Genomic DNA, 15628 nt, shown 5'->3' on the forward strand with positions numbered 1-15628 from the left:
GAGACAAGACTATTAGAGTCTGATGCAGAAAGCCCTTAATAAATACTCCTGGAGTTCCTGATCTTGAATGAATGAGTAATGCTTGTGCCACGGCTGTAAGAAGAGTGCTTCTGACTTTTATTTTTTTTGGATAGGGGTAGGGGGAGGCGTGCAAGTTGCACAATCTTGAGCCTTAAATGTTTACAGTGTGGGTGGATTAACGAGAGGAGGGGAAAGAATGGGGAAAACTGCTCTTGCAACTGTGACTTTTCCTTTGAGACCAGACTTCTGTAACATGAAGTGGTAGCATTGACAGAAGAGAACAAGGGGAACTAAATCACTGTGAATTTGATGGATACAAGCAGGATAAGCATTTTACTATCTTGTGCTATTTTACATCCCTTTTGTAATGGAAGGAGTTCTGTGCCCTACCTATTTACAAATTCCTTTTAAAGTTAAGCTCTGTGGTCATGGAAGGATTGGAAGAAAAATTAAAATAGCTGGAATTGTTTTAGATAGAAATGTGTTGTAACGTCACTACAAATATTTTATTTCAGAAGTAACTTTAGCTTAGCAGCTGCATGATTGGACTATTTATGCTAAAATACAATACCAACATTTTTCTATTAACTTGAAAAACCCCAAGTGGATTACTCTTGGATTAGCTATTCATCCAGTGCTTAGATATTACTGTTGCTTACTATTAGGTGCTATATGAAACTTTTGGTAGATAGGTTACCTTCGTCTGTCTAAAACTACTCAGATACACTTTGCAAAGTGTTTGAACCATTTATTGTTTCAGTGTCCTCCCTTCAAGTCAAGTTCAATGGTAACATAATGATGGTGTAAGTGGCACATTGGGTATAAATTACTTAGAGAATGGTTATAAATGATCATATGTGGTAAAAGAGCATAACTTGCATCAATTTGGCATTCCATGGTTATGCAAAATGGGTGTCACTTTCATGCCGATGGGTTACAGAAGGGTAGCAGAAAAAGCAACAGAAGGATGCAAGATAAAGTAATCATTGTTCCTAGCCTAGCTTCCAACCTATTTTATTTTAACATCCTCGTCTTACCTTGAAGGAGCCTCTTTCTGACAAAGCAACATCACTATCTATATACACCGAAACTGTCAAATTCACATTCAGTCTGATCCCTTAATAGCCCTGGCTGCATGGAATGTCAGTCCTGCCCAAACATTTCTCAGTTTTGAATGGTCTATCCCACCAGCAGCCAGAGGCCTCAGAAGAGCAATGTGCTAATAGTGAGAGTTAATGGAAAGTATCTTAAGTGAGAGGCCTGTGTTTTATGGAATGGAAGGACATGAGTTTTGTTTCCAATGCCTTATTCATACGGTTAACCAATGACTGTGGTATCTGTCTGTTTATGACAGGTTTCAGAGTAACAGCCGTGTTAGTCTGTCTTTGCAAAAAGAAAAGGAGTACTTGTGGCACCTTAGAGACTAACCAATTTATTTGAGCATGAGCTTTCGTGAGCTACAGCTCACTTCATCGGGTGCATACCGTGGAAACTGCAGTAGACATTATATACACACAGAGACCATGAAACTATACCTCCTCCCACCCCACTGTCCTGCTGGTAATAGCTTATCTAAAGTGATCATCAAGTTGGGCCATTTCCAGCACAAATCCAGGTTTTCTCACCCTCCGCCCCCCCCCCCCCCCACACACAAACTCACTCTCCTGCTGGTAATAGCTCATCCAAAGTGACCACTCTCTTCACAATGTGTATGATAATCAAGGTGGGCCATTTCCTGCACAAAATTTGTGCAGGAAATGGCCCACCTTGATTATCATACACATTGTGAAGAGAGTGGTCACTTTGGATGGGCTATTACCAGCAGGAGAGTGAGTTTGTGGGGGGGGGGGGGCGGAGGGTGAGAAAACCTGGATTTGTGCAGGAAATGGCCCACCTTGATTATCATACACATTGTGAAGAGAGTGGTCGCTTTGGATGGGCTATTACCAGCAGGAGGGTAAGTTTGTGCGGGGGGGGGCGGAGGGTGAGAAAACCTGGATTTGTGCTGGAAATGGCCCAACTTGATGATCACTTTAGATAAGCTATTACCAGCAGGACAGTGGGGTGGGAGGGGGTATTGTTTCATGGTCTCTGTGTGTATATAATGTCTACTGCAGTTTCCACGGTATGCATCCGATGAAGTGAGCTGTAGCTCACGAAAGCTCATGCTCAAATAAATTGGTTAGTCTCTAAGGTGTGCCACAAGTACTCCTTTTCTGTCTGTTTATGTACTGTATGAAGTTAAGTATTACTATCCACTGGTGTCTGGCTATTGGTTATTATTTCTGTGACCCTTTTGGTAATCTTCAGCAATCATAAGAAAAAGATCCATCTTAGCTGAGGAGAATACATTGGGCAGACCCTGCTATATAATGAAGGTATTTATTCTTGGGCAGGCTCTTCACTAAATGCTGCTCTTCACTAAAATTTGATTCAGCAGCAAGAGAGAGAGAACTATGTGGCAGCTCAGCACTCTGTGGGTCCTGTTCTGCAATGAGTCTCTCATAACAGTGTCCATTGACATCAATGGGAATTCTGCATGTGGAACAAAGGCAATATGTAACCCTGTACCTGTAAGCAAATTGCTGGGCATTCTTTGTCATTACGTTACACTTTTCATAAGCACCAGAAATGCCACTTACCCACATCAATGGACGGGGAAAATTGATGGGGCCAGCAGTGAACGGGGGACAGTCCCAGCGGCAAGTGCAGGAGACTTTCACCAAGAGACAAAGAAGCTTCTCCCCTAGGAGTCCAGCTGGGGGTGATGGGTGCTGATTGGTCAGCATTCTCCACCTCCCAGGATTTAGCTCAGTGCAGGAGCCATGTGGAGCCTCTTTCAGCTCTTTTCCAGCAGCCTACCTTACCCACTTGAACTAGGAATGGGAACCCAGCCTGACAGATTCTATGGTCTAGCCGATAACCTGTTCAGAGGGTCAGGAAGGAATTTTTTCTTCCATGGGCCAATTGGCAGAGGACCAGGGAGCTTTTTGCCTTCCTCACAGAACATGCAAGCCACAATGGATTAAGTAAGAATGTGCAGGGTTCCTAATTTAGGGATTGGGATGGTTGTGTTGATTTGTTGCAACTTGTGGCCAGTTACCAGTGTGTTTAGCAGAATAAAATGAAGCATTCCCAGAGGTAAAAGACCTGGGATTTTGGTGATGGGCCTTGGGCTTGTGTTAGTAGGGTGAGACCTTGTGCATTTTGCAGGCCGAGGTCAGACCTTGTGGCTGTTGTTGGCCCAGGTCCCCACCCTGCTGCGCCCTCTGTCCCCCTCGTGGAGGGGAGGGCTCGGAGAACTGAGTCCTGGGGGATAGGCTAAGGAGAGCCTACCCCACGTTCTGGCTTCTGTGGTAAGGAACCTTGTAATCTGGTTCCGGGGTTATATGTTGAGGAGCCCTGTAAATCCTCCCCACTGGAACCAATTAAATGCCTGGTATAGGAGAGTATGAGTGATGGGCGGGTAGCTCCCCTCCCTTGTGTTAAAGTTTAATAAAAGTTGCAGCTTGCTGCTTAATTCTATGCTGTGTCAACATCAAGACTCTGTGTCTCTCTCCCCATCTCTCACTGTGAGCATATGCAATGCCTAATTCAACAGGGCCCTGATCTCAGTTGGCACCTTTGGGAGCTACCATAATTAAGGATACGATCTGTCATGGAGGTCACAGACCTCCATGACTTCTTCTGGGGCAGAGCCGGAGCAGCAGCTGCCAGAACAGCTGACTTGTGGCCAGTGGTCAGTCATAGGACCTCCAGAACAGATGGCCACCAGTCAGCCCTGGGGCCGTCAGAGCAGTGGCCAGCCCTGGAGCAGCAGCCCCCAGAACAGCTGACTGGCAGTCAGTCCCGAGGCCACTGAACAGCTGACTGGGGGCCAGCCCTGGACCTGCTGGAGGAGCAGTCCCTGGCCCACTGAAGCAGCGATTGGGGTTGGGTCAGCCCCCCGGGGGGCTGGAACAGCAGCAGTCAGCCCCTGCCGCAGGAGCAGTGGCGAGACTGGAGTAGTTATAAGTCCTAGCAGAACTGTTTGTCCCCCCCACCCCAGGTATTTTTAGTAAAAGTCAGGGACAGGTCACGGGCTTCCATGAATGTTTGTTTATTGCCCACAACCTGTCCCTGATTTTTTACTAAAAATACCCATGACAGAATCTTAACCTTAACCTTGATGCAACTAACAAATAACTGTCAAAATAATAAAAAACCCAGGTGAATAACATATTGGACAGGCCAGTGTTTTTGAATTTGCATGCCTACATAAGAATTAAGGTGCCAAATTTAAAGCACCCACATATGACAATTTTGCCTTCAGTTCATACATATACATTAAAATAATAGTCTAATACAGAACTAGTTTTAAAACACTATAGTGCAGCTTCCAAGCACTCTTTTTTATCACTATTGTACTTACAGCGAACTGCTGTATTGTGTATTTTTTACAAGTCCTATACACTGCTGGATGAGTGCATGGGCTGCATGGCACAGGGACAAAACACAATATGTTACGGGGAGCAGGCAAGGGGCTACACGGATGCTGTTGCTAGCCTTAGCCTCTCCAGTGAAGAAGGGGTAAGGTGAACTCTCAAGCAGTCATGGCTCCAGGCCAGCCAGCGGAGTTAGGCCAGCGCAGTGGGATGGGGCATGTGCTGCATTGCTCTGGGGGCTCCTGCTGCTTCATGAGCCTCTCCCGTGCCTAACTGCAGCCATAAAATATCCCTAATTGCATGGTGGTTTTTGACCGGATTGTGCAATTTACAATGTGTCATCGCTTGGAAAATCTTACATGACACTGAAGTGGGAGTACGAATTTGAAGAAAAGGGTAATGATGATATCCAGTGTCATGTTTTTCCATTCACAGAGAGCAGACCAATATGTTCAGACTTTTATTTTAGACTGAGACCACCAAAACAAGCAAGAACAAAAGTAAAGTCCTTGGGCAAGTGCCTGCCTCCTCTGCTGGTCTGTACTGAGCTCGAGAAAAAAAAAAGGCTGCTGTATTTTATACCCCTCGCGCACACACACAAGAAAAAGGCATCACAAATTCAGCACTAAATGCACCATTTTCAGGTCAGGATAATAGAAAACAATGGATTAATTTACTTTTTAAACTATAAATTGAGCAAGGACAAGCTGTCCTGTCTGTGTCTATTGTTTGCTACTTTGTACTTTCAGTTTATTCGATTGTTTTGTAAATGCAATTTAGAAAGCAATTCCATACACCTAGCCAGTGAGATCATTTAAATATTATTCTGAAATAATCTAGACAATTCTAGTTTAACTTTTCTCTTTCTTTATATTTGTCTTAGTCAGGGACATACTCAGGCAATTTCTCATTATGATTTTAGATCACTGGACCAAATTCTACCTTCAGTTTCACCTGGGCAATACCTTTGAGTTCAGAGTGGTTTCATGGGTGAAAGGCAGGAAGTTCCAGGAATTAGAGCACTAGACTAGGACTTGGGAGACCCAAGCAGAACTCGTACTCTGCATAGACTTCCTGTCTGACCTTGAGAAAGTCATTTAACCGTAAAGTTTCCCTATATGTAAAATGACAATAACAACACGTTCCTTCCTCACAGGGGTGTTGTGAAGTTAAGTACATGAAGATTGAGAGGCAGTCAGATACTGCAGTGATGAGGGCCATATAAATAACTAAGACAGATGTATAGAATCCAAGGCAAAATTCGACTCTCTGTGTACAGCAGGTAGAGTTGCTACCTCATAGTGTTACTAACTGTAATGCACCTGAATTTTAAAATGTTTGTTTCCCCAGACTGCATACTTACTATTAATTAAGATAACTGATATCACATCATCAACAAGTAATAAGCTGTGATTTAAGATGGCACACCCACGACATCTCAGCCTTGGTCTAGGCTAGACGGGGTATGCTGGTATAGCTATATTGGGAAACCCAATTTAGTGGCAAAAGCACTCTCTTCCTGATATAGCTTATACAAGTTCCCTGAACAAAATAAGCTACAGCTATATTGATTGGAGGTGTGATTTGCTTCACCCATAGCTATGCCAGCAAAACTTTTAAATATAGACCAGGCCTCATTTGTGACAGCTATCTAGCCTTTTGTTCGAGCACTGTTGTTCTTTGTCTTTTCTCCACTGAATTCCTTCCACTGCCCCTTTTTCACAGCTGGGATGAATTTTCTTTGTCCAGGAGCATAAGAAGCTCATGCTTCCCTAAGGTTACCATCAATGAATTTGACCAGTTAGTAGGATTTAGGGGTCTAATCCTGCATTCCCTGGACATGGAAAAACTCCCCTTGAAGTAAATAGGAATTGTGCATGTGGAAAGAATGCAGGATCTATTTCTGTAAGAACTAAATAGTCCAGAGGAGAAAATATAATCTATTTAATCTACTTGTGAATGAGGGTACTACCCCTGCAAGGGTCAGCCTGGAGCTTACAGTGAGGACAGCCTAGACGTAATCAAGGAGTCTCCCTGGTCCGTCTTAGTACTGACCTGTTTAAGCAGGAGCAGAAGTCATCTGGCTTGCCAAGGGTGGTGATTGCTCTCCCAGGCTCCAGAAGACTAACCTGAACAGACTCAGAGACGTTGCTTGAGGAGTTTGCATACCAGGAGTTGTGAGTTAAGGGTCACTTGAACTGCTATTACCCTTGATTAAAGGGAACACACTTATTTTTTATCAGTGTGTCACTTTTGGTTCTGACCTCCCAGCTCCCTTTACAGGGAAGGTTTGATGCTCACCTGGGAGAAAGTAAGCTGCAGTGCCAACCTTAGCCACAAAAGTGAGCACCAGGCTGGCACACTCCTTTACACTAATCATTACAAATGTAGGTTCATATTCAAACTCAAGGGTAAATCTAGGGAAGTTTAAGTCAGTATAACTTGTCCTCTTCTGGCCCATCATTATGTAAATTGAAACTGGGCTAGCTCCACTTACCAACATGTAAGGACTTGTCTACACAGGGAAACTGACCAGCCTAGTTGTACCAGGTATTCAGCTGTAGCTATACTGGTCAATTTCCTCAATGTTATGCATCACTTTTAAAGGTAGCCCTTATTGTCTGGTATTTAGCTGTATGCCTGTTACAGAATAAAGAGGCCACATGCAGCCCTTAATCTGCAGTGCAAGTCTAACTGGGTGGAATTTTCAAAAGCACCTGTTTTAGGAGCACAGCTCCCATTAATTTACAATGGGATTTGTGCTTCTAAATGAGTTAAGTGCTTTTGAAATCTCATGCTAATATCTGTGGGAGTTTTGCACGAAGAATGTGGATAGAATATGACCCAAAACTGAACTAGTCCCTCTGTCTGCTGATTCCTTTGGGATAATTCATTAGCAAATACCTTTCTCTTATGGCTGTCCCTTATAACCTTTCTTCCTGAAGGATTCCAAATTGGTTAACAAACATTTACAGCATGGACCACATGAAACAAACTCTGGTGCAGAAAGTGAAAGTTGGGTGGCCCTCCAGCTGCACAAGAGTGGAAGAGAGGGAAATACCAAGCTGGGATTTACATTTTCCTAGTGTGTATGATGGATATAAAACACATCACTTCTGATGATGGTTGAGAAATCTTCAGTAACCACAGATGAATAATTATAGGGTAATATCCTAGACCCTGCCAAGTCCCCTTTGTTCTGCTTTCTTAAAATTGCCCTATATGGGAAACCAAGAATTCCTGACTGATGTAACTAGCTCTATGCTACCTCCACTCCAGAGTAGGGGGCCAGATGGGGGCATGGCTGGAGGTATTCTCTGTGCGTGTAATGGCCTTTGTGGGTGGTTGCAAGCTGGCACAATGAAAAATAACCCTGAGGCTGTTCAAAGTTGCATTTTAGTTTTTTAGTTCATAGTCAGTTTTCGATTATGCTTTTACTGTGTCTTTCGTGAGTTTGATATTGTAAAAGTGTATTAACTGCTGGCTTTTCAGCTAACACATATGAACCATTTCTACTATCCAGTGAGTGGCCTGTTTATCTTCCATAGCTACAAAGCACAAATTAAAATGGGAGAAAAAGCAGGAGGCCAATATGCCAGTTCCTATTGGAAACCAAATCCACAGAGACTTTAAATACTTTAAAGGATTTAGAGAGTGGATCCATACTATATAGTGATAGGCAGATGTTTTCCATATGTCATGCAAATGCAACTTAAACATTCCAAGACCGGCATGTATAGCTTGTTATGTTATACATTTCTATATGAGACTTGGTTTCAAATTAAATTGTGCAGGCACATCTTCAAACACTAGAAAATGTGTGAGAGTATTTTGCATGTCTCTCTCTGATTGACTCTCTCATCTCTTCCCTTTGACATTTGGAAATGGCACCCTAACCACTTATGTTCAAATTCACCTTCATGCTCGTTTACTTCTTTAAATAACCAGATACTGTTTCCATATGTTGGTTGTTTTGTTTTAGTGTTTTATTCTCAGCAAAAGAGAAAAATAGTTACTGTGCATTCTGTTTCAGATTCATTTAAAACTACACTTACTCTGTCTGTCTTTTAGGGCTCACTTAAATATCACCCAAATCTGAGATCTCATCAGCCAGTCTTCATTTACTGGTACTTGTACTCAAGGCTGAAAATAATGATTAATAGGAAATGTTTTCTATTTTCCCCATATTGCTTCACTTAGTGAAATTTCCCCTTCAGTAATTTGTTCTTTGGTTTCTTGGTCCAATATACATGTTGTACATCTGTGGACTTTGTTTTGTTTTTCTGTATTCCCCATGATTCTCAGAAATTCAAAGTTGTTAACATGCCACACCGGTATGGAGGTATCTAGCTATAGGGATGTTGGTATCAGAAGGCCAAGATGGCAGATAAAGCTTTGAAACATATTTCTCAGGATTTCTCTATTTTCACTCTGTTAACAGGAAATTCCATGTTGCTGCGTGTGTTGCCCTCTGTGTATGAAAAGCGGCCACAGCCAATTAACAACCATCTGACAGAGCTGGTGGCACTGATGTCTCAGCTAGAGCAAGCAGAACAACACCACCTTCTAAGGCTATTTCAGATAGTGGCAAGGAGAAAGCAACCTGAGGTAAATGTATAATACCAGACATTGCCAGTGGAATAAGGTTATTCACTCTCTGGAGAGTTTATGTTGTTCAGAACATCCTGACAGTACAGTAAAATGTCCCATGTACTGCATGTACCAGGTCAGTGGTTCTCAACCTTTCCCATACCAGGAGGCTCCCATGTGACAACAGAAAGGGTTTTGGGACTCTCTGCAAGTAGCCATAAAGAAAGAGAAGGTGATCCTGACCCTGTTGGACCTGTTCGTGACCCCACACTAAAAATCTATTAGACAGGACTAAAGCTCAAACAATGCAGCAAACATTTTGTCCAACTATTTGTTTGATTTGGTAAATGAATTTGCTTCAGCCACACTCTCTTTTGTGTTTGCTCTCTGAAAACATTTGAGCAGTAGAGGTTTATCTACAAAAATGGTGCTGGAAAGCACACTTTAGTGATCTGGATGAATATTTGTGGAAATTGAACTTTAAATTCAAATGGATAAATGTGTGTGCTGGACGCGTTTGTTCACTCAGTCAGACAGGCAAGGAACCCCACCATGCTGCTTATTCAACCAATTACAACTAAGTAACACAGCTCAAATTTTGAATATTTATGATCAATCCATGTAGTAAATTTATGAGCCGCTGGTTGAAAAAATGCAAGGAAATTACTACCTTCCCATGGATATTCTGCAAGAAGAAAAGGACACTGAATTTGTCAAATAAATTACTTTTTGCCAATTATTTGCTCAGCTCTGCTAAAGAGATGGTCAAATTGCCAGGAAAATGTTCAGAATGCTGACATTTTTACTGAGTTAGGGAATGTAATGTAACTATTTTACATAATATAAATATACTGCTATAATATGCTGCTATAAATACTACATATTTGCAAAAAATCTTCGAAGAGCCAGATTTTTGCAAATGTTCTTTAATTACTGTAATTTAAGTCCATGGAAGTTTAATGGAATCTGTACAGGCTGCCTTAGGCTGTCAGAAAAGATTTATTGGGGGTATTTAAAGCTGGCACTGTTATCTGGCCAGGGATGAAGAATCTAAAATGGGAGACTATCCACCCTGACTCATCTCATTTTAGCTTAAAATTTCCTACCACTTTTGGTTATTCCTTTGGCAGTTATGTATTGTTTCTCATAATTACATTTCTTTTTTGAAGATAAGGATGTACGAAAAAGGCTTAAATAATGTTTAAAGTCTAGTTAAAATGAACTAGTGTCAGAATATGAGTGAGCAAGAGTGTAACTAGAGCAAAACATGTGCTTTGAAAATGATACACCTACTTACACAAGCATGACACTTATAAGGCACAGAACATTAGAACTGGGTACAATGCTGGCTACTTTACAGAGCACACATTTAATAAATCTTCATAAAAATCAACAGTAGTTTAATACCGCCCCCACAGTAGCCAAGGAAACCATATAATAAATATACAGTTACAGAGGAAATGTAACTCCCTTTGAGAACATGATATTTTTCAGTCAAATGGGTCCCATTTTACCATTGCTTGTGAGACAAAACACTTTCCTCACATGATTCATACTGTCATTGTTATGTGCTACATTGCTTTGCACTTCCTAGTAAAAATGGGATGAGCCATTGTGAAAAGATGATGCCTAAACCAAGAAATATACAAATATGCTTTAAAAACCTGATCCAATGTTCACTGAAGATGGTGGAAAGACTCCCAGTAAATTCAGTGGACTTAGGATCATGCCCTTATTACTCAATCCAGATCCATGTAACTATCTATGCTCGACCATGGCCATCTTTAAACTACTGCATGTTTCTACAGTGCTTTGAAGCTATGTCACATTACATAAGTGCTAAGTATTATTTATTATTACTAACAGCTTATACTGTCAGCACATCTTCATTATGTTGACAGAGTATTGATTTTTCCTTATTATGAGCAGTAACTCTCCAGAGTTCATGCACCAGTGAAACAGTCACATTCAACTTCTCATCACATACATGCATTACAATGGTAGTGTGTGATCACGTAAACTGAATGCATCCGATGAAGTGAGCTGTAGCTCACGAAAGCTTATGCTCAAATAAATTTGTTAGTCTCTAAGGTGCCACAAGTACTCTTTTTCTTTTTGCAAATACAGACTAACAAGGCTGCTACTCTGAAATATATGACAACAGTCACTCTGACTTGGATATATATTGATAGACACTTAATAGTCATACAGTAACATGCACATACTGGAATATTGATGCTGCTGTAGCTGACCATACTGCGTACTGCTTACTGGATCTTTCACAGTTTTAAGGACCAGATCCTCAGCTGCTGTAAATTGCTGTAGTTACACTGAGGAAAATGGAGCTACATCATTTCACACCAGATGAGGATCTTGTCCCTTATTCCTGTCTTTGTTTCAGCCACTAGTTTTAGTCAGTCTCTTGGGGAAAGCAAGAATTTCTACAAATCCTTAACTTACTGCCTCACTGGAAAGATTCGCAAATTGTTTTAATCAATAAAACATAGCATTAGCAAAAGGAGAAAGTTTTGGTTTTCACCAGTTAAGCATTTCCTTAATTATGAAATGTTGCAGTTATGCATGTAGAAGTTAAGGCAATAGCCCACACTTGTTCCATGTGTGGAACTGAACTCCCCTTGACCTCAGTGGGAGCGCTATGTGAAGATTGTCACAGGTGGAAAATCTTTAATATTACAAAAATGGATTGCATAGTTCAAAATCAAAATCTAATTGCTCTTTTATCACTGCCATATGCAGTATTTGTCTTGGCTCCATTACAAATATATTTGTGATTCATTTTCCCTTTTTATTTTATAGGTGCTAAAAGAATGCATTCCTTTTCTAACTGGTCACTTAAGAGACCCTAACCATAATGACATTATCCTAAATATACTGATAGAAATATCAGGCTATGAACCGGTAACGTTGACCAGTTTTCTTCCAATGCTGAAAGAGATTGGTGAGAGTTTTCCAAGCCTCATTGGACAAACTGCAAAGATTTATGGAGCTGTTGGGCACGTTGATGAGGTAAATAACTAATTTTTTTAAAAACATGTTTTCCTCCCTTTGTTTGCTGGGCCCTAAGTAAAAAATGAGAGGCCCCATTCAGTACCTTCTGGACTTACAACCAAGCCTCCCAATTTGTATACACTCACAATATTACTGCCAAGTACATATAAGACACTATGTCACAAGTGGAACATTAGGGTGAATAGGCAAGCCGATAGCAAAAGAGATCAATCAGGGTGTCGTAATTGCTGGCTGCAGTCATGTCCAGCCATCCGAAGGAATATAGATACAGTACTGAGTCCTGAAGAAGGGAGACATGAATTGGTGTGGAAGAGGACAATCTTCCACAAAAGATTACTGGACGGGGGCAGGGAAAGATAAAGGTCTAAAGAAGAATTAGGACTGTGCATCAGATGCAGTATGTCTCCTTTTCTGTTTATGGGTTCTGGAGTTGTTCTCTTCTTAAGTCATATTTTAAAACTTTTATATAACAACACAAAAAGATCATTATTTAGATAGCAAAGCCAAGTGAGACTGCAATATCTAGTGTTTAAATTAAAGGCAGAGCATTTGGGAGGGTGGGGGGAATCTACAGCCTTTGTATGTTGTTAAATTTAAGAAACAAATAAACAGTCCACAATGTTGTTTTAATAAGGCAGTAAAATACAAACTTATTTGGATAACATAATCTAAATATTTGGCTGTGTGTTCACAGTTAATTGGATATTCTATGCACATGTCCTTAAACTGAAACTGTTCCCTGGGAACGATGGACCAGAGTCTCATCTCAGGAACACCAATGTAAATCTGGAATGACTACATGGACATTATGGAGTTACTCTGGATTTACACTGATGTAACTGGGATCAGAATCTGGACCAATGGGATTATTACATATACAAAGTCAATTTGTGGGAACACATTCTGGAAATTCCAACTCTGTACACTGTCTTTTAACTCTGTATAATAGGAAGGTCCACGAAAGTTTGGATGGGAGGGTTGTATTGTATGGTGTGCTTGCAGAGCTAAAGGAATTATTTTGTGACCATAATGTGATATAGCACAAGGTACGGTGGCTGCCATCAAATGTCATTCATTAGCTGTAGTTGCCAGCTCATTTCCTTTTTCAAGTACAGACAAAAGTGTCAGTATCTCCAATACTGTTGGGAGGTGGGGGGGGGGGTAAGAGTTGACTTTTTAATGCTGTGGATTTTAATTCAGTACTTGTCACCTCTCTCCTGGCAGCCTGAGTGAGCATGGATGATTTTTTTTACAGGGCCCCACTCCTTTGAGTAATCTCGCAGCATGCTGCAAAAGGATCTAGGCTCACAATGCTACTGGGAGGTGCATGGCTGAATTATGACTTTGCATATCATGCTAATAACTTGCACCATTAAGACTACCCATTTTAGTGCTTTACTCACTAATATGAAATCTTGATGTCATTCTAAATGGAGACCACAATTAGCAAATAGTGAATAAATGACTGCATGTGTAACTAATCTGTATACTACAGAGATAACTATAGTACATAAACCTCTTTCATACATACCCTCTTTGAGGATGGAGACTGAACCCCTGTTCTTCCACTCCTAAATGACAGGTATCTTATTAACAATAGTAGTAGATCCTGTATCTTCTTGGTGGTTCAACCAATAGAGGGTAACATCACTCACACACACAAAGACATTTTGGTCTGTTTTCTGTTTTAAATGTCCTAAATCACTAACTATATCGGGTTTTGTTGAGGAGAGCACTATAGTATGTTCAATCACTTTGTAATATCTCTGTCATAGTCCATCTTTAGATTTATAGTGGAGTGACTGTCAACCCCATATGCTGCACAAGCTCTTCTACTTTGCTGATGTCTGCAAGTACTAAGAAATATAACCCTTGCTGAGATTAACACCGGAAACCTGCAAAGTACTCTCTACTCAGAAGACATGGTGTGTTCTGAGGACACTGAGCCATTAGATAGAAACGTGGCATGTCATAAATTCTAATGAGGTTTTATATTCATTCCTGTGCATATGTGCTTTATATGTCGTTCACAGTTATTAATAGACATTTTCCTTCGATTTCAAATCAATAGCCTGTAAAATTAAAATTGATGTTGTGCTAAATTCAAACAATTTATGCTAAATGATTCAGATTTTTAGATTTGTGACAGAATTTGATTATAGACAGAACCTGCATGGAACATAGTAAATGTAAACATTTTCACAAACATAGTAGTGGTGCCTATGTTACAATAACCTGATTAGTTTATTCCAGTAAGAGATAAATCCTACAGTCTCCTCTCACGTCCTACACAGAGATCACTAAGGCAGAACTCCCACTGAAGTCAACTGGACTTTGTCTGAGTAAGGCTATAGCAACTGACCCTCTCTGTATAGATCAGAAGTAGAATAACTTTGGAATATCAAGAAACAACTTAAATGTTTTGAAATCCTTTATTGAAGTTTATTTTCAAATTGTCCATTAAAATATCAGCATAATGGTATTTTGCTCCTGAGACAACAGCATTCATTTTTCTAAAAATGTAACTCGACATTTAGGTTTCTTTCTTCAGCTAAAAGATCATTGTTTATTTCAGTGATTCATCTTGGGCTTAGGCCCAGTACTGCAGCGCCTCCCATAAGTTTTTCTTGCAAGCGGGTTGCAGGGTCGAAAAAGTAAAACATATAAATTATATTAACAGAAACTCATATTTCTGAATAATTTCTATGGTGCAATTGATTCCCTGGGGTCAAATATATGGAAAGACACTAAAGTAACTCCACTATAGTGTGTTCCGTCTCAGGAATTGAAATATAATGCGGACTGTATAGAGCGCATAAATGCAGATGAGTCAGGAAAAGGAACATACGGAAACAGGTTGCACAAACAGAACTTTTGCTATTGTATCACACAGGAGCACCAAGTGCAGGTGCGCACACGCACACACAAGCAGAGCTTCCTAATGTGACTGCTGCACCCAGCGTGTTCTTCAGTGACTACCTGATCTAAATAAAAGATGCAGTTAGACTATTCAGCCACTAGACCGCAGGAGACAGAATACAAATGTCCTGCATGCAGGTGCTCTCCACATTCTTACGTTAGGAATTTACCATAAGATTTGCCTTCCTGGATCAGACCTTGGGCCCAGATCCACAAAAGTATTTAGGCTCCTAACTTCCAGTCCTTGGGTTCATCTTGTCCTCTACCTTGCAACCAGTAGAGGCTAATAGTGAATATGTCTGAGGAAGGTGAAAAGAGATATCATAAAGTACTGAAACCATGTGCTCAGCCACCCCCGAAACAAACAAACAAATCAAACACAAACACAAACAAACAAACTTCCTGAACCCATGCAGGTACTTAGGTTATGCCTTGAAACATGACATTTGATTATTGTTATCATTATCTTCATTTGCTTAGCTACAGATGATTCCAGGATCCTAAATAGTGATATTGACCTACAAAGAATCTCTGGAGTAAATACTCTTTCTCCTACCACCCATCTTCCTTCATCCCAAAATATTTCTTTTGTATCGTGAGGCATCATTGTGCCTCTGTGTTCTGCAGATTGTCACACAGCTTAC

General features: G+C 40.7%; 1 protein-coding gene across 2 annotated transcripts in view; it reads left to right on the forward strand.

Moving 5' to 3' along the window:
* Window positions 1–15628, forward strand: part of VEPH1 (ventricular zone expressed PH domain containing 1) — a 147844-nt gene that overhangs the window by 34828 nt on the left and 97388 nt on the right. For both annotated transcript variants that reach the window (XM_077827020.1, XM_077827021.1), the window contains exons 4-5: window positions 8887–9053; window positions 11853–12062. In XM_077827020.1, coding sequence (XP_077683146.1) covers window positions 8887–9053; window positions 11853–12062 — 377 coding nt within the window. The remainder of the gene's footprint in view (window positions 1–8886; window positions 9054–11852; window positions 12063–15628) is intronic.

The sequence above is a fragment of the Eretmochelys imbricata genome, chromosome 9 (assembly GCF_965152235.1).
Source record: "Eretmochelys imbricata isolate rEreImb1 chromosome 9, rEreImb1.hap1, whole genome shotgun sequence".
Taxonomy (NCBI): Eukaryota; Metazoa; Chordata; order Testudines; family Cheloniidae; genus Eretmochelys; species Eretmochelys imbricata.